The 24312-nt window shown below is 36.6% G+C and overlaps 1 protein-coding gene across 4 annotated transcripts in view; it reads left to right on the forward strand.

The window, feature by feature from the left end:
• Positions 1-22171, forward strand: part of chn1 (chimerin 1) — a 78041-nt gene extending 55870 nt beyond the window's left edge. For all 4 annotated transcript variants that reach the window (XM_033023916.1, XM_033023913.1, XM_033023915.1 and 1 more), the window contains 7 exons: positions 6392-6469; positions 8243-8327; positions 9852-10025; positions 10611-10688; positions 13819-13956; positions 14952-15057; positions 17644-22171. In XM_033023916.1, the coding sequence (XP_032879807.1) occupies positions 6392-6469; positions 8243-8327; positions 9852-10025; positions 10611-10688; positions 13819-13956; positions 14952-15057; positions 17644-17815 (831 nt within the window). In that variant the 3' untranslated portion in view covers positions 17816-22171. The remainder of the gene's footprint in view (positions 1-6391; positions 6470-8242; positions 8328-9851; positions 10026-10610; positions 10689-13818; positions 13957-14951; positions 15058-17643) is intronic.
• Positions 22172-24312: the final 2141 nt, after the last annotated feature.

A 24312-nucleotide genomic window follows, 5' to 3' on the forward strand; every position in this document is an offset into this window, starting at 1 on the left:
TACTGAAACAGAATTGGAGGGTAGTAGGGTGAAGATGTCGACAAAGCATACAATGGATTTCTAAATATTTTAAAATCACTTTATGACAAAAACTGTCCTGTGAAACAATATAGTGATAGACAAAAACAAACAAATAGTCCATGGATCACTAAGGGTTTAAAAAATGCCTGCAAAAAGAAAAACACACTATATAGACAATTCATAAAATATCGAACTTCAGAAGCAGAAAATAAATATAAAAAATATAAGATTAAATTAACCAATATTATGAGGATATGTAAGAAAGAATACTATAATAAAATATTAGAGAATAATAAAAACAATATGAAAGGTTTATGGAACGTGCTAAATAGTATTATTAAAAATGGATCAAAAAATACAGGCTACCCTGAGTTTTTTATTGAGGAAGACAAGACAATAAATAATATAGATGATGCGGTTAATGGTTTTAACACATTTTTTGTAAATGTGGGACCAGATATGGCAGAAAAAATTAATGACCCAGAAACAAAAGAAGGGGCGGATACTGATCTTTGGGATAGAAATACTAGCTCTATCTTCCTTCGAGCAGTCAAAGGAAAAGAAATCATAGACACTGTAAGAAAATGTAAAAGCAAATTCTCTACTGATTGGAATGACATTGATATGATTATAATAAAAAACGTTATTGAAGAAATTGCAAACCCATTAACTCATATCTGTAACTTTTTTGCAATCTGAAAAATTTCCGAACAAAATGAAAATAGCAAAAATAATACCATTATATAAAACTGGGGATAGACACCATTTCACAAATTACAGGCCTGTTTCTTTACTCTCCCAATTCTCCAAAATCCTTGAAAAAAAATTTACAGAAAGACTTGACAATTTCATTGAAAAACAAGCTTTTGGTCGACAGTCAATATGGATTCCGGACAGACAGATCAGCATCTATGGCACTAATGGAACTAATCGAGGAAATCACAAATTGCATAGATAATAAAAAACTTGCAGTGGGAATATTCATAACTTAAAAAAAGCGTTTGATACAGTAAATCACGATATTTTACTCATGAAACTGGTGAGAAGCTATTTAAGAAACAGGCAACAATTTGTAGAAATAGATGAACATAAATCAACTTACATGAAAATAATTTGTGGAGTACCTCAAGGGTCTGTGTTAGATCCAAAGCTTTTCATAATATACATTAATGACATATGCAGAGTATCAAATATACTGAAATTGATTATATTTGCCGATGAAACAAATATTTTTTGTTCCGGTGACAATTTGAAGCAGCTTTTGGAGGTCATCACATCAGAAATGAATAAATTAAAACAGTGGTTTGATGTCAACAAATTGTCTCTAAATTTAAGCAAAACAAAGATTATGCTATTTGGAAAAAAATAAAACAAACCCTCAAGTACAATTGAAAATAGATAACATAAGTATAGAAAGAGTATATGAAAATAGATTTCTTGGTGTGATCTTAGACCACAAAATCTGCTGGAAACCACATATAAACCACGTCAAAGCAAAACTGGCAAAGTCAATAGCAATGTTGGGAAATTCAAGACACATTCTGGACCACAAATCATTACATACTCTGTATAATACACTCATATTGCCATATCTGAGTTACTGTGTGGAGATATGGGGTAACACCTCCAAAACCAACCTACAGCCATTATGCACATTACAAAAAAGAGCAATAAGAATTATCAATGACGTTGGATATCTTGAACATACCAATTTATTATTCTTAAAGTCACATACACTGAAGTTCACCGATCTGGTTAAATTTAAGACTGCACAAATCATGTACAAAGCAAGAAGTAATTTACTTCCAGGAAATATACAAAAACTGTTTATGGAAAGACAGGGTGGGTATAATTTGAGAGAGGAAAATAATTTTAAAAAACTTAATGTCAGAACAGCTCTTAAAAGTATGTGCATAGCAATCTGTGGGGTGAATTTGTGGAATGGTCTGGAACAGGAGATAAAACTTAGCACAAACATAATTCAGTTTAAAAAGATGTACAAAAACACTTTTTACAAAGGATATTGGGATGAGGATAGGTGATTGTGAGTGGGATATTTGTTATACTGATTGTATTGGGAAGGGTGATTATGGGGTGATGGGTTGTATATACGACTAAGAGATACTGTATAGTATATGAGGGTTTTTTCTTTTCTTTTTTTTCTTTTTTTTTTATGGCTTTGTAAATATTTGATTAGTGTATAAATGTAAATAATTTGGTGTACTTATAGCTGGTGGTGTACATATGGTGTACATATAGCTGCTAAATTTGTATAAGATAATTATAAGCAGTTGAATAAGGGGTGGGAATTAATAAGCTTTGGCTTATTAATAAGCCTTACATCGCCCGGCGCGGTTTTAACGGCCACGGGATTTACCATCGCCCGCCGGGGGCTTTAACATCGAGAGAAGAATAAAGTACAGGGGAGAGACAAGACTTTGGAGGTGTTTGGAGATTCACTGTGATGGATGTCTGTGTAAATTGTGTTAATTGTGTGTCTTTTTTTATTGTTCGTATGACTGCAGAAAACTTAGGTTCAAATGACAATAAACAGTATTGTATTGTATTAAGTACTTCTTGGCAAACTGTAATCTGGCCATCCTATTTTTGCAGCTAACCAGTGGTTTGCATCTTGCAGTGTAGCCGTTGTATTTCTGTTCATGAAATCTTCTGCAGACAGTGGTCATTGACAAATCCACACCTGACTCCTGAAGAGTGTTTCTGATCTGTCGGACAGGAGTTTGGGGATTTTTCTTTATTATAGAGAGAATTCTTCTGTCATCAGCTGTGAAGGTCTTCCTTGGCCTGCCAGTCCCTTTGCAGTTAGTAAGCTCACCAGTGCTCTCTTCCTAATGATGTTCCAAACAGTTGATTTTGTTAAGCCTAAGGTTTGGCTGATGTCCCTTAACAGTTTTATTCTTGTTTCTCAGTCTGATAATGGCCTATTTGACTTTCATTGGGACAACTCTGGTCCTCATGTTGATAAACAATAACAATTTCCATAGGTGATGGAAAGACGGGAAAAGACTAGGTGCTGAGAGCTCTCATGTTCCTGTATTAAGGAGGCATTTAAACACACCTGAGCAATTGTAAATACATGTGAAGCCATGTGTCCCAAACATTATGGTGCCCTGAAATATGGAGACTATGTATAAACACAACTGTAATCTCTACATGGTGAAACCAAAGTGTATAAAAATGGCCTTTAATAAAATCTGACAATGTGCACTTTAACCACATGTGATTTTTTTTCTATTACAAATCTCAAATTGTGTAGTACAGAGACAAATACATAAATGATGGGTCTTTGTCCCAAACATTATGGACGGCACTGTATGTTAATTAATTAGTAATTATTAGTTAAGTGTCAATTAACTTTTGGATACAAAGAGAAATTTAAGATTTGGGATATTTGTTATACTGATTGTATTGGGAAGGGTGATTATAGCGTGATGTTCGAAATAAAGAATAAAAAAATAATAATAATAATAATCTGGGGAAGGCTCAGAATAGCAGAACCGGATAACAACAAGAGAAGTAGCTTGTCTTCCTGCCTTTGATCACTCTTGATGTAATTCTTTAGAAACAAAGCAGTTGAAACGTGAAGAGATAGAATTGTATGTTTCCTAATTAAAACTTCCCTGAAAGATGTTGGTCATATTTGATCGAGATGAGCACTTCTTTAATAACTAATCCTTTGGTGAAAGGCCCAGGGTATATTATTGTTTAATATCGATCCAATTTAAATATATTAATGAATATGAATGAATGAAATTCTGATTCCATTTTATTTCTTCTTGCATGGAACAGTGATATCTATATTATAAAACTCTGATCTTGGATGTTTACTTATTTGTTTGTTTACTTGAGTCTTTTTCTTTGATTCACATCTCCACGAAAACCCGACGTACTAATGGTGACATTTTTACAGATTTACCTCATGATCTCGAAAATCACCTCATCGGAAAGTATGATTCATTATTTCCCGTTTTTTACTAAAATTGGTCACCAATCTGAGATCTTTTTAAAATCTATCGAGCTGAAGCGAGCTGATGACGACACAATGGCTCTGCTCCTCGCGGCAAGCTGCGCATAAGCCGCTAAACACGTGCTCAAGTCATGCTGCGCGCTCCTTGAAGTCCTACAACATGGCAGCGGTAGTTGTTGTCGCAGTGTGAGTGCAGGGAAGCCCGGTGGAGAAGTGGCCGTGGCAGCCGTCACAGGAGACGACCTCCTCTCCGTCTCCCCCGCCCGATCGTCTATCACGCTGTTGGGTGGGCTTACCCATGCAGAAGCCACGATCAGCCGGCCCTCCGCTGCTTTTGACAGTCCTCAGATCGTTCCGGGCTTCGCTCGTGCCCGCCACCTGCAAAGAGGTCCTTCTGCAGTTATACAGAGCCCTAGTGAGACCACACCTGGAGTATTGTGTGCAGTTTTGGTCCCCTAATTTGAGGAAGGGCATTCTTGCTATTGAGGGAGTGCAACGTAGGTTTACAAAGTTAATTCCCAGGATGGCGGGACTGTCATATGCTGAGAGAATGGAGCAGCTGGGCTTGTACACTCTGGAGTTTAGAAGGATGAGAGGGAATCTCATTGAAACATATTAAATTGTTACGGGTTTGGACACGCTAGAGGCAGGAAACATGTTCCCGATGTTGGGGGAGTCCAGAACCAGGGGCCACAGTTTAAGAATAAGGATTAAGCCATTTAGAACGGAGACGAGGAAACACTTTTTCTCACAGAGAATGGTGAGTCTGTGGAATTCTCTGCCTCAGAGGGCGGTGGAGGCAGGTTCTCTGGATGCTTTAAAGAGAGAGCTAGATAGGGCTCTTAAAAATAGCGGAGTCAGGGAATATCGGGAGAAGGCAGGAACGGTGTACTGATTGGAGATGATCAGCCATGATCACATTGAATGGCGGTGCTGGCTCGAAGGGCCGAATGGCCTACTCCTGCACCTTTTGTCTATTGTCTATTGTCCCCCGCCCCCCTCCTTCCCCTCCCTCTCCCTCTCATTCTCCCTCCCCCTCTCTCCTCTCACTCTCTCTCCTCCCCTCTCACTCTCCCTCCCCCTCTCTCCTCCCCTCTCTCTCTCCTCCCCTCTCTCTCTCTCCTCCCCTTTCTCTCTCTCCCCCCCTTTCTCCCCCCTCCCGCACCCTACCCCCCCTCACCCACCCTCCCTCTCCTCTACCCCCTTGCCCCCCTCCCCTCCGCCCCCCTCTCCCTCTGTCCGTGCCCCTCTCTGTCTCTGCCCCTCTCTCTCTGTCTCTGCCCCCTCTTTCTCTGCCCTCACTCTCTGCACCCCCCCCCCCCCCCACCCTCTCTAGACGCGCCTGCGAATTGGGGGCTGTGCGTCAGTGGATAGGGCGGTTATGGGGTAAACATTTTCAATATTTGGGTGAATAATTCTTAACATTTCATAGAACTAAATAAGAGAATATATATCCGAAACTGGTTGTGCTTCATTTAAAATGTAGTTACATGGTGTTATGTTTTAATGATGTATGATTCACTCCTTGCTCATTATTTTCTTACCGATGGTTGTTTTTTAATCTAATGTGATGAAAATATCTGTCCGTGGGAGCAATGGATCTGTGCCAGTTATTTTTTTATTGACTAGTTGATTTCTGACTAAATGTGACCTGACTGATTAATTGTGCTTGCTGAAATCCAACCCCCAATCCCTCCCCCAGCTATTTCCCCCCCACCCCATTCCATGGGATTTGAGTTGTCAAGAGCTTGGTATCCACAAACTGGTTGCGACAAGACTTGCAGCGTTGTTAATTTAGGAAGTCATCTGAACAAATGTGCAGTGGGATATATCTTTAAATGGGTGCTAAAGCTAACTCACAGCTTGAAGATTAATTTATATAACTAGCTGAATTGATTTGTGTGTTTTCATCTGATGAAAGGAGAATGTTGGCTAGTTTATTCATTTCATATCTCCAAAGTGAATGTCAGACATGATCTGTTGTACGCGGAGATAATGAATGTTTGGCTACTTTGTATTGCTTTTTTTTAATATAACATATCACGTGCAGAACTTTAAGTTTTTTCATTCGTCAGATTACTTTTTTTAAGTTTAGAATTGTGTGAAATTTTTATTCTTTGATCTATGTTAGATAAAAAAATAGGTTAGGCCATTTTTATTAAAGGAAATTATCGCTCCAGTTTGTCTATAAAATCACAGTGTACGACAAAAATGCCACCCAAACAACCTTGGTATGGTAGAAAATCTTATAAATTCAGAATTTGTGAATCAAAGCAATCAGACTACCGTGGACTTTTAGTAACAGTTCTAGGGATGAGAATGGCACCCCAGAAGGTATCCTCATCTTTGTGGCAACCACTAAAACAGTTTGCTTATTCACAGTTGACTTCACTTGTTCGAAGAGCCACACTTAAGGAAAGTGAACGGATTCCTAAATATGAAAAAGTACATAATTTTAAGGTAAGGATGTGAAATTAATATAATTTAAAATGTGCATTTGTGAATTTCAAAATGAAATAATGTGTTTGATAATTTAATTTATAAATGATCATCTTCAGGTAATGTTTGTATTTTAGTATCACAATTCCCATTGAAAAATTAGCGAATTGAACTCTTATTAAAACCTTGTTTAAATTGTAATAAACCTGTTAAATTTACAAAATACTCACTGGAGTACTGGATGTTATATAATGCTGTCTGTGATCATTTCTTCTGACCATTACCTTTAAAAAATACTACACATGCAATTAAATATTCACGGTTGGACTAACCCACAATCAATTGAAACAAAATGCACATTTTTAACAGTAACATCTTCATACATTTAGTTTTTTAAGAATATGATTAATTTTAGGAAATTAAATTTATATTTAGTTGCATCTTGACTTAATACACCTGCTGAATCCTTTTTGCCAAGCCTAGTCTGATGTTTTTGATATTTGTTGCAGATATTACCTGCTTCGGGTGTAAGATTGGGCTTCTTGACTGTTAGAAGCGGAGGGCTGTATTGTTTCTAATGCTAATTAGATAGTTGTAATAAAAGATAGAACTAGTACTCATAAATAGTAAAATCTATTATTTCTAATATCATTTTTACTAGTCTGTCATAATCAGAAAATAATCCCAACCTTTGTGAATAGAAATGCATAGGTTCATGAGGTATTTGTACTATAATTCTCTTATACTCTGCACAATAGTGAAAGAGCACTAAAACATTTTTGCCCTTAAGCAATGACCATTTAAGACTGTTTCTAAATATATATGACAATGACTTGACATAAGTTCCCTTTGGATAGAATTCTTAAAGTAGCAAATATATCCCCAAAGCATTTCATAACATTCAGTTAGAAAGCATATATAAGGGGCTTTACTTCCTCGAGGTATTTTTCTTTTTTTTAGTTGATATTCAGTAACCTCGTGGTTTATTATTTAATCAACGGAAATGCTTAAACATTAGAGCTTCTGCAATTATTTGTTTCTCTAATGTTTAACTTAATCAATTGAGTTGAGAAAGAGTTAATAATACTTCGAGTGCGTTTAATCATTGCCATGTTTTTCAGAGAACAGAATAAATGTTTCTTTGAACAGAATCTGATAAAACATTGTTACATCGTTATTTTAATATTATGTATGATTGTTAGCTCTGCCAGTTATATTGTTTATGTACAACTGCAGTCTGAAAAACAATTTATTTTCACTCTGCTTATTTTCAGCATCAGCAAAAAAAATTATTATTATATATTTGTGTATAGCAATAGTTACAGACCTCTTGTTTGGTAATGTTTGTATTATTTCTTTTTCCATCCATATTCAAACAAATTGCAAGGGAAAGCCTCAACAAGTTTAGCCAGTTTAGTTTTACTATATTCCAGCATTTACTAATGCACCTTTGATTTAAAAAAAATATTATTGGAATAAATTAGCAGTGTTCCACTTCTGAAAATGGCTATAGTTAAAATATTAATTCTCCTGAGAATCTAAAAATACTCATGCTGCTTGCTGATGGTTGCCATGGTAATGTATTCATGTCCAATGGGTTGTATGAAAACGCTTAGTGGTTATGTGTTTTTCACTTAACGTTTTAATTACTTGTTTCAAGACTAAAGTATTGTTATTTTTAAAATATCTCTTCGACTTTTGTTGAATGGTTCTGCATTTTAATCAAACAATTCATTTCAGTAAATCTTGGTGCCGTCATATACAATGTTATTTTCCTAATGTTACATTTTACAGGTTCACACATTCCGAGGGCCTCACTGGTGTGAATACTGTGCCAATTTTATGTGGGGCTTAATTGCTCAGGGTGTGAAATGTGCAGGTACTTTCTTCTTTAAAATAATAATTTCATTTTCATAATTTGGTTTTGAATTGAAATATGTTTGGATGTATGTTAAACATGATTAACAATGAAATCTTTAAGTAATTTCTTAAAATTGCATGCTTTTCGTCAAAATGCTACTATTAAATGATAAAAGCCAGCTTTAACCTTATTTAAAGTGAACCTTGTACAAGGTTGCCAATTCTACTTTATTTATAATCTATTTGTGATTTTTTTTTAAAGTACAGAGATAAAAGTTGCCATTGAGGGCTGGAATATCAAACAATGTATTATAAATTGTCTATTTATGATTTTGATTTCTAAGTATCAAATGCATGTTAAATGTCTGATTGGTATAGTGCAGAAAAATCAAATTATTCAATTCCACTGATAATTATGGCAGAATTTTATCAATGTCAAATCAGGACACTTAGGAAAATTCATGCCCATTAGTTCTTAAAGTCTACTTTTTTAGTTATGCTAAAAGAATCAAACTGTTTATCCCATCATGTTTGCATCTGTGTTTTCTCCCTAAGTTATCAAGTCTAATCCCCAAATGTTTATTTTCCCATGTCACTTAACATTTCTCTTCAAACAATTGTGGAATTTTACTTCAAAATATTTATAGATATTGCTGATCTGTCAAAATTGTATCTTCCTCCACTTTAAATACTTATAATAATCTTCAGCACTCTGAGTAAGAGAATATCAGAGACCTTCTGTGAAAATAAATGCCTACATATCTAGGTTTCAAATGACAAACCTCTTAAAATGCACAAGATTCTCCCCCAAATTTTTTTTTTCACCATCCATCTTGTCATTCGCTCCTAGGATCTTGTATGTTTCAAAAGATCATCTCTCATTTTTCTAAACTCCAAAGACTAGATACCCAACCTGTTTAGCATCTCTTGTAGGGTGACACAACAGGTAGAGCTGCTGCCTCACCATGCCAGAAAATTGGGTTTGATCTGTGTGGAGTTTGCATGTTCTCCCTGTGACTGCATGAGTTTCCTCTCAAATACGTGCAGGTTTATCAGTTAATTGGCCGCTAAAAATTGCCCTTAATGTGTTGGGAATAGACGAAAAGTGGGTAAACCAAAGTTCGGAAAAGGCAAGGGATTACCTCTGGCATCACAGATGCAATGTATTCCACAGTATTCCTTTTAACACCCATGCTTTAATCAGTGTCCATTTTTCAAAATGGAGCCTTCACAATCTTTCTGCAATTTCCATCCACATAATGGAAATACAAATTGCTAGGAAATGTTTGGAAAATAAAAAAAATAACAGCAAAATCATGAGCTATGAGGCAGGTACAACACCACCACTTTCGTTCTCTGAGTGCCTTGTTGCCACTTCTGAAACGAGTGAAAAATGAATGATGGCTGCGGTCAACACAAATTTTAGGTACTTTATCAGGTGATTGCAGAAAATAAATACAATATAATTGATCTAAATTATTTGTGTTGGAATAATTGTAATGTTATCATCATTTTAAATATTTCTCCTTTTCTGTATTGTTAGATTGTGGCTTGAATGTTCACAAACAGTGTTCCAAGATGGTTCCACATGATTGCAAGCCTGATTTGAAACATGTGAAAAAAGTTTACAGCTGTGACCTGACAACACTGGTTAAAGCACATAATACAAAAAGACCAATGGTGGTGGATATGTGCATCCGAGAAATTGAAAGCAGAGGTAGGAACCACAAATCATCTTGGATATTGACAGTGATTGATAGGTATCATGTTAATGAACATAGAAACATAGAAAATAGGTGCAGGAGTAGGCCATTCGGGAAGAGGGAGAATAACAAAGGTGGAACTGGAGCGAGAGGGAACCGCTGTGAGGGGGGTGGAAGAACGAAGGAGGACACGGCATGGAGGAGGGGGAGGGAGGAGAATATAGGTGGACCCGGCGTGGAGGAACAGCCGTGAGAGGGGGAAGAGGGAGAACAAAGAAGGACGTGGCGCGGGATACTTTTTTACTTTATCAGCGACCTTTACATGGCGACTTTTGGGTATGCAGTCAAATAATTTCACTGTCACATGTGTGAAAGTATTCAATTTAATTCAAAATATTCGGTTGGATAAGCATAAGCAATGTATAAAGAAAAATTGGGATTAATGTGGGATTAGTGTAAATGGGTGGTTAATGGCCAGTGCAGAATTAATGGACCAAAGGTCTTATGTCTGCTGTATGTCTCTCTGGCTTCAGTTTTCTTTACTAATACAGCTTTCAATTTCCATTTATTATTATTATTATTATTTCTACATTTTGTAGGTTTGATGTCAGAAGGCTTGTACAGAGTATCAGGATTTAGTGATCTAATTGAAGATGTCAAGCTGGCATTTGACAGAGGTATGTGTCACTAAATTTTGCACAACAAACAGAAGTGCAGTATTTGGTATTCACAGCAAGCAGATTGACACTATTATATTTACTTACTTTTTAGACTTCTGTCCAATTAGTTTTCAGTTATTGAATTATATCAATCTAATAAAAGAAAATGAAGATTATCAGATTTTGTTTTGTTTCTCAACAGTTGAAGGTTAAAATAAACCCTATAAATATTTCAGTGCTCCAACTTCTGAAGCTAGATTAGTAGGAGAGTCACAAAAGCTAATATCAGTTTGGTAACTGTGAATTTAGGCTAGTAGCTGTATAGAGAGATTGAACAAACTTGAATTGTTTTCTCTGAAACTTCAGAGGCTGAGGGGACACTTGATAGAGGTTCTTGAGTAATGATAGAGTAGGTTGGGATAGACAGTCAACGACTTGTTCCAAGACTGGAAATGTCAAATACCAGAGAGCATAGCTTTAAATTGAAGGAGAAAGTTCAAAGAAGATGTGCAAGGCAAGTCATTTTACACAGATAGTGGTAGGTGCCTAGAATGTGTTCTCAGGTGGGGGGCAGAGGAGGTGGAAGCAGATACAATAGTGGTGTTCAAAAAGCATTTGAGCGGGCACTTGAACATGTAAGGAATGGAGGGATGTGGATCATGTGCAGGTAGGTGGGATTAGTTTAAATTGGCAGCATGCTTGGCACAGACATCACATAGAAACATAGAAATTAGGTGCAGGAGTAGGCCATTCGGCCCTTCGAGCCTGCACCGCCATTCAATATGATCATGGCTGATCATCCAACTCAGTATCCCGTACCTGCCTTCTCTCCATACCCTCTGATCCCCTTAGCCACAAGGGCCACATCTAACTCCCTCTTAAATATAGCCAATGAACTGGCCTCGACTACCCTCTGTGGCAGGGAGTTCCAGAGATTCACCACTCTCTGTGTGAAAAAAGTTCACCATTGTGGATTGATTAACTACTGTGCTGTACTGATCTATGTTTTGTGAAATATAACAGCAGCCGGTTGAAAAGAGTGATAAATCTATTTTTCTTGATTGGAGACAATTTATTCTTTGAGCTTAAGCATTTCTGTTTGATTATCAGTAAAATCATGCAAATAAGTCTCTAACGGGGTTTATTTTGGTAGGTATTGAGTCAGAGTCTAACTGCCTCTTAAATGTTGTTAACATTTCTGCTTCTACCACTTCCCCTGGTGGCACTTTCCAGTTACTACCACTCGCTGTTTGTGGGTAAATTTAAAACAAAAGCCTAATAGATCACCCTTAAACTTTCCCCCTTTCACCTTAAACCAATGCCTCTGTCATTTGTCATTTCCACCTTGGAAAAAGGCTCTGATTATCCATCCTATCTATACCTCTCATAATTTTATATACTTTCACCAGATCACCATCAGCCTCCAATGCTCCAAAGAAAACTATCGAAGTTTCTCCAATCTCTCCTTTTGACTGACACTGATATCCAAGCAACATCCAAGTGAACTTCTGCACCATCTTCAAATTCTCCACCTCCTTCCTTTAATGCAGAATCCCAAACTCAACACAATACTCCAAATGTGGCCTAACTTAAGTTGTATACAGCGACAGAATGACTTCTGACATTTATACTCAATACCCAAACCGATGAAGGCAAGAAAGCCGTACGGTTTATTTACCACGCCATCTACGTGTGTTGCACATTCAGGTATCAAGATCGCAAGATCCCTCAACATTTATGCTTCCAAATGTCCTGCCATTTACTGTATATTTTCTTCTTACATTTCACCTCCCAAAATGCAACACTTCACACTTGTCCAATTTAAAACCCAAGTAGTTCTCACCCCCATCCTCAGAGTGGCAGCATTGCATCATTCTGTGCCCTGCTGTTGCACAGTGCCTTGCCATTTTCCATTGAGGTGGTTTGGCTGGCAACAAGCCATCACGGGTAGTAGAAAATGTAAGTCCACTGTTGGTCCAACATAGTTGGGGTAACCTGTGCCTTTACTTTAGACTTGCAGCATGGAAACAGGCACATGGACCCGCTGAGTCCACACGAGCCAGCGATCACCCTATACACTCGCACTATTCTACATACTCGGGACAATTTACGGAAGCCAATTAACCTACAAAAACGTAGGTTAATTGGCTTCATATGGCTTGGCAACTATTAACAAGTTCTGCAATATTCTTGCAATATTTTTCTCAAGCAGTGTAAATATTTATTAAAATGCTTTAATTTGCCCCTTAAATAGTCACCCAACCAAAAGCAATTGTCCACTGTTCTACCCTTTTCAAGCAGTATAAAAGTTAGGTTATCATATTTTGGCTAAACCTTAAGTATACTAATATTTTTTCATCAAAACCACGCAACCTTAGCTGAAAATTTTTACAATTAAAATGGCAATTGTGTTTAATTTTATAAGGTCATCTTTTATAATATCATAATCCCAAACTAGATATCAACATTTCCACTGCAAATCAGTATGTGCTATATTATGAAAGGAAATGCAATTTACAAATGTAGATTTTCACCATCTTCAGTGGACCAGTGACATAATGGTGCAGCAGTTAGTGCTGTTGCCTCATATTTCCAGGGGACTATGTTCAATTCTGACCTTTTTGTGGTGTCTGTCTGGAGTTTGCACATTCTCCATGTGACTCTGTAGGTTTTTGCCTGTTTGTCTGACTTCCTCTCACATCTAGAAGATGCGTTGATCAGTTAGCTGGCTGCAGTAAATTATTCACTAGTGTGGGTAACTGAAATACTCACAGGGGGAATTGAATGTGTGAGAGCATAAAGTAGTAGGGGGGGATGGGACTGATGGGATTGCTCTGTTGAGAACTGCATGTACATGATGAGCTCAATGGCCTCTTTCCTGGGTCATAATAAGACTTTGATATGATTGTACCTAAAATGTCTGTAACTTGATACTATTCATGGTGAAATATGAAGCTTGCAATTGCAACAATTGCTCACCTTTCTGGATATTGCTGTGTTAGTTGGAACTAAAGTAATAACCTGCTATGCTCTCTGCAGGAATCTGCAGGATTCGAATGACATATTGAATCTGTCGTGAATGTAATACCATACTGATATTGAATTGAATATCTGTTTATTTTGATTTTGTTTACCGTTTGGCTCCTAGATGGTGAGAAAGCAGACATTTCTGTGAATATTTATGAAGATATAAATATCATCACTGGAGCGCTTAAACTTTACTTCAGAGATTTGCCTATTCCAACTATCACATATGATGCATATCCAAAATTTATTGAAGCAGCTCGTGAGTAAAGTTATTTTAAGTGTTTACAATTTAATATAAGAAGATATTCTTAATATTCAATCGTGTGTCAATCAAGGGTGGCACGATAGCACAACCTAATACAGCCACTAACCAGAGACCTGTTTGTGCTGGAGTTTGCACAATATCACTGTGACCATGTGAGTTTCTTCCAGGTCCTCCAGTTTCCCCACATGTCCCAAGGTTAGTTGAGTGGTATAATCTGTGTGGAGTTGATCAAAATGTGGGGAATATTTTTTTTAATTGGATTAATGTAGAATTAATATAAATGGGTGGTTGATATTCAGCTTATACTGGATGGGCCAAAGGTCCTGTTTCCATGCTGCATCTCTCGATAACTCTATACTGATGAACTTTGCTTTGCAAATAGTTTCAGGAAGAAACCCTTCAATAACCACTGTTTATAAACGGTCGATGTCTCTGATTAGTGATTAGCATTTGATTAGTCTTTTTGAATTTATGTTTATCACATTTCTTGGGCATAACGGTTTCAGAACATATTCTCTGGTGAAATAAACATAACATAACTTTGTTTCAAACATTCATTATTTTTAAAGACCTTCAGCAAAACTCACAAGAGTCCCATAAATTGCTCTGTCGAAGAACAGTCCTAATTCGATTCAGAAAGTTTTCTCACTGTTCAGCATAATTCTAGAAGCACCAGAAACTTCAGCAGTCTGAGATCAGAGGGATTAAGGGAAAACTGATTTCCAGCAAATGAGTTGCAACATTAAGTATTGTTTATAATTGTTTTCCCATTTGAAGATTGGTCCCCATGAACCTGCTTTTGTAAAAGCTAAATGAGAAGAATCCTCGTTCAGGGAATAAACATTGTAGTTTTATTTATGGCAGAAGTATTTTGTTAAAATGCTCTTTTCCTTGCATAACTTTTAAACAATTCCTATTTAATGTCAAGGTTGAATAATTTGTGAAACTTTGCAAATATTTGAATGATTTATATTTTGTTTCTATTCCAGAGATTACAGATCCAGAAGAGCGATTAGAGTCCGTTCATGAAGCATTAAAAATGTTACCACCTGCACACTGTGAAACTCTGAGATACCTTATGGCTCATCTAAAAAGGTATGTTATATCTATTGATAACAGTTTGTATAGATTTGATAGAAATTTTACAAAAATTGTATTTGACTTTGATACATGTATTCTTTGATACATGTATTCATTTTCTTTAGAAATGTTTGCTTATCGAAAATTAAATCTACACTCATAAAATCTATTTACATGTTTATATTTCTGTTGACAAAAGATTCTGCCGATGCTGGAATCTGGAGCAAAAGTCAAACTGCTGTAGGAACAAAAGGATTGATACCAGGTCTTGAGTCCAAACATTGACCCAGTACCTTGGCTCCAGTATTCAAGACTTCCTCCAGTAGTTTGTTTTTCATATCTTTCTTCCTTCATCTTCCCATATTTCCTATATGGCTCTGGAGAGGGTCCAGAGGAGGTTTTCAAGAATGATCCCAGGAATGAGTAGGTTAACATATGATGAGCATTTGGCAGCACTGGGCCCATACTCGCTGGAGTTTAGAGAAATGAGGGGGCACCTCATTGAAACGTACAGAATAGTGAAAGGTTTGGATAGAGTGGATGTGGAGAAGATGTTTCCACCAGTGGGAGAGTCTCGGACTAGAAGCCATATTAGGAGTATTTGTTGAACTTGGGATTCAAATTCTAAAGTCCCAGTTACAAGTATAAAGGTAGCTACATCGTTTATTTTAAGCTACATTTAAACAGTTAATGATGATGACAGCATCCAAGATATTCCAATTCTGTAGTTTCCAAATATAGATTAGTTATTGATTTCATTAAATTTGTGTTACAACAGCATAGCAGCTATATTTCTGAACAAGCACATCAAAGGTGTAAATTAATAGTTCAGAAACACCAGCTCAGTTCCCTCCACAGCAGATGGAAACTTATATATGTTTACTTTCACAAATCCTGAATAACAAGCTAGAATTTTATTTCTATGAGGAATGTCAGATTGTCACATCAACCTACTTAGTTTAATGATTTCTACCTAAGATGTACCAGACTGATCCAGTCAGGCTTGTTTGTTACGTCCCAAAGTAATATGTGTGACATTTAACTATCTTTGAAATGGTCCAGCACCCCTTGTATGAAACTGCTTCAAAAAATAAATAATGTTAATAAAATCAGGCTGGCCACTTTGCATTAGCTTACGCACTGGACTAAGACATAATAAAGGAGAACCCATAAAAAAGGAACACGTTCAACCATGTAGGGGAACGTGCCAAAATTGGCTGTCCTGTTCCATAAACACTTTTTTTACTGAACATTCCACGCTTCTTCCTCATCTTCCTCAGCAGCACTAACCAATGAATCAAGGGTTAAGAAAGGGGTGGTCCCAGGAGTTCGTAATGTTAATTCTGGACTCGTGAAGACTCATGGAATCAGGCTAAATGTGGACAATGAAACTCCCGATTCACTATCGTCTACTCCCATCACGCAGATTGATATATCAAAATTTAATGTTGACTGCCACTTGGAAGAAACATTAGGTATAGAAAAAGAACAGAATGTGCCTTGGGGGACTGCTGGGAAAGGGTCAATTGTTGAACTGCAGATTGTGCTGGCCAAGTCTTGAAGTTGATGACTAGCAGCTTGTGGTAGGTAATAAAAGAACCATTGTGGAAATGCAACTTTACCTCTGTCCAGATCGGGTTCCCTATTATAGATGCCTCTAACCATGATATTATAAATAGACTGCAGTATCACAGTGTCCATGTGGAGTCTAAGGACAACTTTCACATTGGTGACAACCTTCACCATGTTGTACGACACTGCAATGGTGTTAAACGAGGTGGATTTCAAACACATCTTGTAACTAAGATTAAACACCCAGTATCTTGCACCGTATCCACAGCAGCAAATTTCTATTAAACTGCAATTATGTAATTTAATTGCCTAGCAGCAGCAGCAGCAGCAGGGCACCTAAAAGTGAAATGCAGACCTGCAGAAGCTACAGCACAGGATCAAAAGCATGCTAAACCATAGAAGGAGTGTGCAACCATAGAAGGAGAGATAAGCAATTTCATAAAAAATAGATTAGACCAAAGTTCTGTTGCATTTCTGTTGTATAGAACTAGACACGGGAGACTCCATGAAAGTCACCACTAACTAATGGTGGAGGCCAGCACATGAATGTAAAGCATAGGCTAACTTGTTTATACCAATGTCCAACGAGAAGTACTGGATTGATTAAGTATCTTGAGTTCCTCCCAAGATCTCCACCACTCACATCTGTCTACAACGCAAGCCAGTAAAGAACTCACCAGCGCCTTGCAAGTTCACGCTTTAAGTTGCCTAAAACAAAGTGACAATACAGATTATATTTTGTCTGTTGGATGGAAGAGATCGAGTGGGCTAAGTGGTCTTATTTCAAGATTTGTTCTTGTGAATTGGGTATCTACCTCTATTGTGTGTGAAAGCTCAGTGATAATTTACTTACTAGGGGGTATCCTTGATGTTTGATTAGAGAGCAAATAAAGTAAATATGTAGGATTTTTAGTCAAAAGCATACTATATTAATTTACAATAAGGCTTGATTGAAGTTATGTTTTTGGTATCTTGTGCCTGAGTGAATATTACAAGTAGTGTACTTAAATGGATGATTATTTCTCACAGGGTTACCCGACATGAGAAGGACAACCTGATGAATGCGGAGAACCTTGGGATTGTTTTCGGACCAACTCTAATGCGAGCCCCAGAGCAGGATCCCATGGCAGCCTTAAATGACATACGCTATCAAAGACAATTAGTAGAGATGCTCATCCAAAATGAAGATGTTTTATTTTGAACTTGTTGCGAGGGCATTTTAAAACAATCATAGGAAGAATGAGTTAGATTAATTTATGCTGTTTTATGCTGGTAGTTGTTTCAGTGGACAGATCAAAATGACAACAATCCTTTGTACTTTTTGTATGGTAGCTCAGACATAATTTTGAATACTAAAACTGCTGGATTGTACTTGGATTCCATAATGACAGCTAAATTTATGATTTGCATGATTTGATTCTTATTTTTGTCATCTTGAGTGGAGCATCAGAAATGTTGCTGCTTTAAAAAAGAAATAGTATCAAATGAGCTTGCATGTTTGTGAGTTGTGTTTGAGTGTTTGTTAAATAATCCAACTACACGTGTAGTTGATAATTTTAGACTAGGGATGAGGCTATAAACAGGATATAATATAAAAATAATTGCAATCAGTAACACTTGCGATTGAACATTTCAGTCTTGAACCATGGTATAATTTATCATTGTTGTATACACTTCACACGTAGATCTTCTGAAGTAATTTGTTTTGTATAATATTTCTGTACAATATATGTGAATCAGTACCAAATATCATCAGGTATTTATTTCATTTGAAACAAGGAGTTAACATTTATTTTTTACATTAATTTATTAAAGTTTTCATCAATGTATTTTTAAGAAAACAACTGAGAAATATTCAGTGATACTCTTTGCATTTCGTCATATTCCTGAGTGGTTACTTAATTGCAATGAGTTCAAAGTCAGTGTAAAGTAATGGTCTAAAACAAATATTGTTGGCAGTTAAAAATTATTAAACATTTGGAAGAACTGGCCCTAGAAGATTGAAAGTATATTTATAACTTGCAGGCAAAATCAAGGATGCACCAACTTTGGAGTGCAGTATTAGTCTGAGCCGAAGAATAATACTTATTCAGAATAATATACTCTGAATTGCATTAACAACGTAATTCTGCCTTTAATGTCAGAAGTTAAATCATTTTTCAAAACTTATTTTGCATAGTGAGTTTAAGAGGATATAAGCTCTATCTCTTGATTAGATGAATTCAAAGTGGTGTTTCTTACTCCTTCGATTATTTCGCTCTGCACACATTTATGCATTATGTTTGAATAATATTATTGAAATCTAATAGCCAAACAAGAAAAAGATTTCCTCAAGTTCAGACATGTGACAGTGCTCTGATAAAGGAATAAAAACATTTGTTTAATATTTAATATAATGAAGGAGGTGCAATTTGGCAGTGCTACAAAATTTATTTACTAATATCACAGAAACGTCTCGTGTAGCTTTTAATAAAGCATTTGAAATTGTTTTAGAATGAATGAATGCGAAATTAAGAATGGACATTATTTCTTAGAAAGTCGACAATGGTCACAGATTCGTCAAAGGGATATTGTATAAATGGTCTGAATTCTTCTGAGAAATGCCATATGGAAGATTCAAACTTCCTACGATCACTGGTGATTTCCTGTCTACACTTCTGCCTTGGATTCTTCATGTAGTCCAACAGTAGAGCAGCAGTTAACTACAGTTTTCTACAAGTTGCAGTATGAAAAATGCTAGCTTAACTTACAGCAGGTTGGACCTGGCACATATCTAGAAGCTATATTCATTTCAATCGACATGAATGATTACAAAGGAAAGTGGTAACTTTCAGATAATTATCTTGAATTATCTAGGTTTACTTGCATGAATTATTTTCTGATATTTCTAACTTTTAATTTAATTATATTTTTGATAATTTAAAAACATTTTATGTAGTGATCAATTTTAAGTTGTTTAATTGCCTATAAATGGCAGAAATATGCAAATAGATTTGAGCTTTCTTCAGAGGCGATTAAGCCTAGGATTGTGGTTTAAACAGATGTCAAAGCTTTTTTGTGGTTGGTGCATGTTTAGGCCCTACTATTTACAATCAGGAGGTCCTGGGTTGTCTTTGAACAAAGTTGCTGCTTAAAGGTCCACACAAGGCAACTTGGGACCTGGCGCTTAAGGGATGGTGTGCATGGGCTCCTTGCTCCTCTCAGGAAATTCTGGACCAATTTATTTTTTTCAAGGTAGCTTGGTCCCAGGCTCACCTGTGTGGTTCAAGGACTTGTGTATTGTTTCAGAAATGTATGCTCAGTTAGTAATAGGATCATACAAATGCCAACACTATCCCATCAATGGTTATGAGTTGATACAACATTTTTAAAGGACTTTGATATTTCCTAGGGAACAATCCATAAAAATACTCTGTTATTTCAGACTCGAGGGTTAAGAGACTCTTGATTTAAATTTGTGATTATTGCAACGTGTACTGAGATGCAGTGAAAAGCTTTGTTTTGCATGCGATCCGAACAGATCAGATATACTATACATAAATGCGATTAAGTCAAACACAAGTACGATGCATAGGGCAATGGGGAAGATGCAGATTGCAGAATATAGTTCTCAGCATCGTAGCGCATCAGTTCCATAAATAGTCCAATGTCCACAATGTGGTAGAGGTGAATTGGATAATACCCTAGCTTATGGAAGGACAGTTCAGAATCCTGATAACAGAAGGCAAGAAACTGTTCATGCAGAGTCTGATGAAGAATGCTTTCAAGCTTCTGTATCTATACAAAATATCTTGCAAGACTAATCAAAGGTTAGTTTTAAGTATCAGTGTTATAACAATGATCAGAAAAGGAAAACAATCTTGTTTTTGATATGCTGTGAGGACAAAAAAATGTTGTCAATTACAAAATTGTATTGAGGGAAATCTTCTGGTAGAACAACAGCTTCAATATAACTCCAAAATTAGTTCTAGCGTTGATGGTTATTCAAATCACAACCCTAAAGAACTATTGGATTTTATATTTTGCTTATAGTAATTTTTTTAATCGTTTTCTCAAATATTAAAATAGTTTAACTTTCAGGAGCTGGTGGTGGGCCATGCACAGAACACATTCAGCATTGTAACTAAAGTTTTCTTAGTTCCATGTTTTGCAACCGCTGATCTTGGAAGAACCTAAACTGTATCAAATAAGACAATTAAACTTCTAATGAATATTACGTTAACTAATGCTTCTCTTGGGAAAGGTATTCATTTAAATGTTTTAAAACATGCCCAATTATAACTTAGAAATATTTTAAAAGCTTTATCTGAGTGTAAATACTTTTGCCTGGTGTATCTTCTATTATTTTGTTCAAAGCAAGGGTGAAATCATTTTGAATTATATGTGTTAAACCATATAATGCACAGTATACTATCTAAAAACAAAGGGAATCAATTACATTTTCATAATGAATATGATTGGACTAGGTGCGAAAAGTTGTGATTTACCAACTTCAAGCTGAATTTAACCTAGAATATCTCTATAATCACATACAGTATTCTCATAGGAAATATTGAGTTTATCAATTAACTCTGTGGAGGGAGTTTGACTAAAGCAGATGCATGTAAGTCTCAGCTGTTTTGTTGGATTGAGACTAAGATGAAATTGAGCAGGAGTCACATGGCAATAATTGTTTTCTCACACATTTTATGGATCTAGTTGCAATTTATTTGCTTTAGGAATGATATTCAAGCCAGACAGATCCATGTGTAACAGAATATAGATACAAACAACTAGAGTTCCAAAGGATTGCCGATGGTAGATAATGTCCTGTCCTGTGAGGATAGTACACACGGCTGCTGCTAAGATGGTGCTGTGCATCCTTAAGACTAGAAGATGTGATTACTTTAAAAATTTGGAAAATCAGGTAATCAATATTAGGATAATTGCTCCCTTTTACATCCCAAGAATAATTTGATGATTTTCTGTGCAGATTGGCATGAGATTTCAATTACATGACCTGCTAAAGTCAAGTAAACCCAGCAAGATTTCAATAATGTATTTTAAAAGGGGAATTACATAATGTACACTAAGTACTTCTGAAATGTGGAAAACAAATTAAACTCCTTTTGGATATATAATTGGTACTGTGGAGGTGAACTGGATTACATAGTTTTATAATGAAGGTATTACAGATTATAATGCCCAAAATATTATTTGCTGCTAATGTGGAGCTTCATTTAAATTACCTGTTTCCATTAAAACAATTAGACTTTAGAGCTTTAAGTAAATATCATTTGGTGGTAGATCAGAAAACTTTGCAGATCTGAAAATACCCACTAGCTTTGGTTGCCGCTGAAAACCAACAAGCCTTGTAGAATTTATTTGTATCTGTAAAATAGTGAGATCTGAAGTGTGAAATCTGCATGTGTTGAAGTGCCATCTTTAATATATCAATGGATAGATATATATGACATTGAGAGTTGTTTGCTATTATCTGTGAGTTATGTGCTTTATTTAAGAAGTATCATTGTGAACTGCTTGACTGCCAAAATAAATTTGGATTATCATCGAGAAAGAACGTCTTGGGCTTTAATTGATTTGCTTAGCTGTTATTTTTAAATGATGTGTTGTCAAGTTTAAATTTTTCAGATACATCAGCAATAAATGACTGCTACTGATTTAGAGTTCCTAATGTTATTCTGTTAATCATTCATTGTCAGTTTAAACAGTCTGCGTCTTGCCCTTGGCCCTTCATCAGGTATTTAAGTACAGAAAGCATTGAAGTGGAAAAGAGCCTTTGCACATTTATTACCTAATCTGAATTGCAGATAGGCATAATATCTGTAGCTATTTTCAGGAGGAAAGTTGAATAGTATTTTACATTTGAAGTACCAATTTGCTGGCTAATTTCATTCACAATGATGTAGATGTTGGTACAGTGCCCTTCATAATGTTCGGGACAGACCCATCATTTGTCTTTGTACTCCACAATTTGAGATTTGTAATAGAAAAAATCACGTGGTTAAAGTGCACATTGTCAGATTTTATTAAAGGTCATTTTTATACATTTTGGTTTCACCATGTAGATATTACAGCAGTGTTTATACATAGACCCCAATTTCAGAGCACCATAATGTTTGGGACACAGCAATGTCATGTAAATGAAAGTAGTCATGTTTAGTATTTTGTTGCCTATCCTTTGCATGCCTTGAAGCCTGCTTGAAGCCTGCAATTCATGGACGTCACCAGTTGCTAGGTGTCTTCTCTGGTGATGCTCTGCCAGGCCTGTATTGCAGCCATCTTTAGCTTATGCTTGTTTTGGGTGCTAGTCCCCTTCAGTTTTCTCTTCAGCATATAAAAGGCATGTTCAATTGGGTTCAGATCGGGTGATTGACTTGGCCACTCAAGAATTGACCATTTTTTAGCTTTGAAAAGCTCCTTTATTGCTTAAGCAGTATGTTTGGGATAGTTGTCTTGCTGTAGAATGAACCGTCGGCCAATGAGTTTTGAGGCATTTGTTTGAACTTGAGCAGATATGATGTGTCTATACACTTCAGAATTCATTATGCTACCACCATCAGCAGTTGTATCATCAATGAAGATAAGTGAGCCAGTACCTTCAAAAGCCATACATGCCCAGGCCATAACACCCCCACCACCGTGTTTCACAGATGAGGTGGTATGCTTTGGATCTTGGGCAGTTCCTTCTCTCCTCCATACTTTGCTTCCATCACTCTGATATAAGTTAATCTTCGTTTCATCTGTCCACAAGACCTTTTCCAGAACTGTGGTTGCTCTTTTAAGTATTTCTTGGTAAACTATAACCTGGCCATCCTATTATTGCAGTTAACCAGTGGTTTGTACCTTGCAGTGTAGCCTCTGTATTTCTGTTCATGAAGTCTTCTGCGGAGAGTGGTCATTGACAAATCCACACCTGACTCCTGAAATGTGTGTCTGATCTGTTGGACAGGTGTTTGGGGATTTTACTTTATTATAGAGAGAATTCTGTCATCAGCTGTGGAGGTCATCCTTGGCCTGCCAGTACCTTGGGGGAGTCCAGAACCAGGGGCCACAGTTTAAAATAAGGGGTAATAAGGGGTTCTTTAGTAACTTGTCAGTTTCTTTGTTGAACTAAATTAAGGCGCATGTTGCAATCAAAAGCGCTTGAACGGAGACGAGGAAACACTTTTTCTCACAGAGAGTTGTGAATCTGTGGAATTCTCTGCCTCAGAGGGCGGTGGAGGCCGGTTCTCTGGATACTTTCAAAAGAGAGCTAGATAGGGCTCTTAAAGATAGCTGAGTCAGGGGATTATGGGGTGAAGGCAGGAACGGGGTACTGATTGGGGATGATCAGCCATGATCACACCGAATGGCCTACTCCTGCACCTATTGTCTATTGTCTACCTTTGCAATTAGTAAGCTCACCAGTGCTCTCTTTCTTCTTAATGATGGTCCAAACAGTTGATTTTGGTAAGTGTACGGTTTGGCTGATGTCTCAAACAGTTTTATTCTTGTTTCTCAGTCTCACAATGGCTTATTTGATTTTCATTGGCACAACTTTGGTCCTCATGTTGATAAACAGCGATAAAAGTTTCCAATGGTGATGGAAAGACTGGAGGAAAGACTCGGTGCTGAGAGCTCTCTTATACCTGCATGAAGGAGGCAATTAAACACACCTGAGCAATTACAAACGCCTGTGAAGCCATGTACCCCAAA

This window comes from Amblyraja radiata, chromosome 7 (genome assembly GCF_010909765.2).
Source record: "Amblyraja radiata isolate CabotCenter1 chromosome 7, sAmbRad1.1.pri, whole genome shotgun sequence".
In the NCBI taxonomy this organism is placed as follows: domain Eukaryota; kingdom Metazoa; phylum Chordata; class Chondrichthyes; order Rajiformes; family Rajidae; genus Amblyraja; species Amblyraja radiata.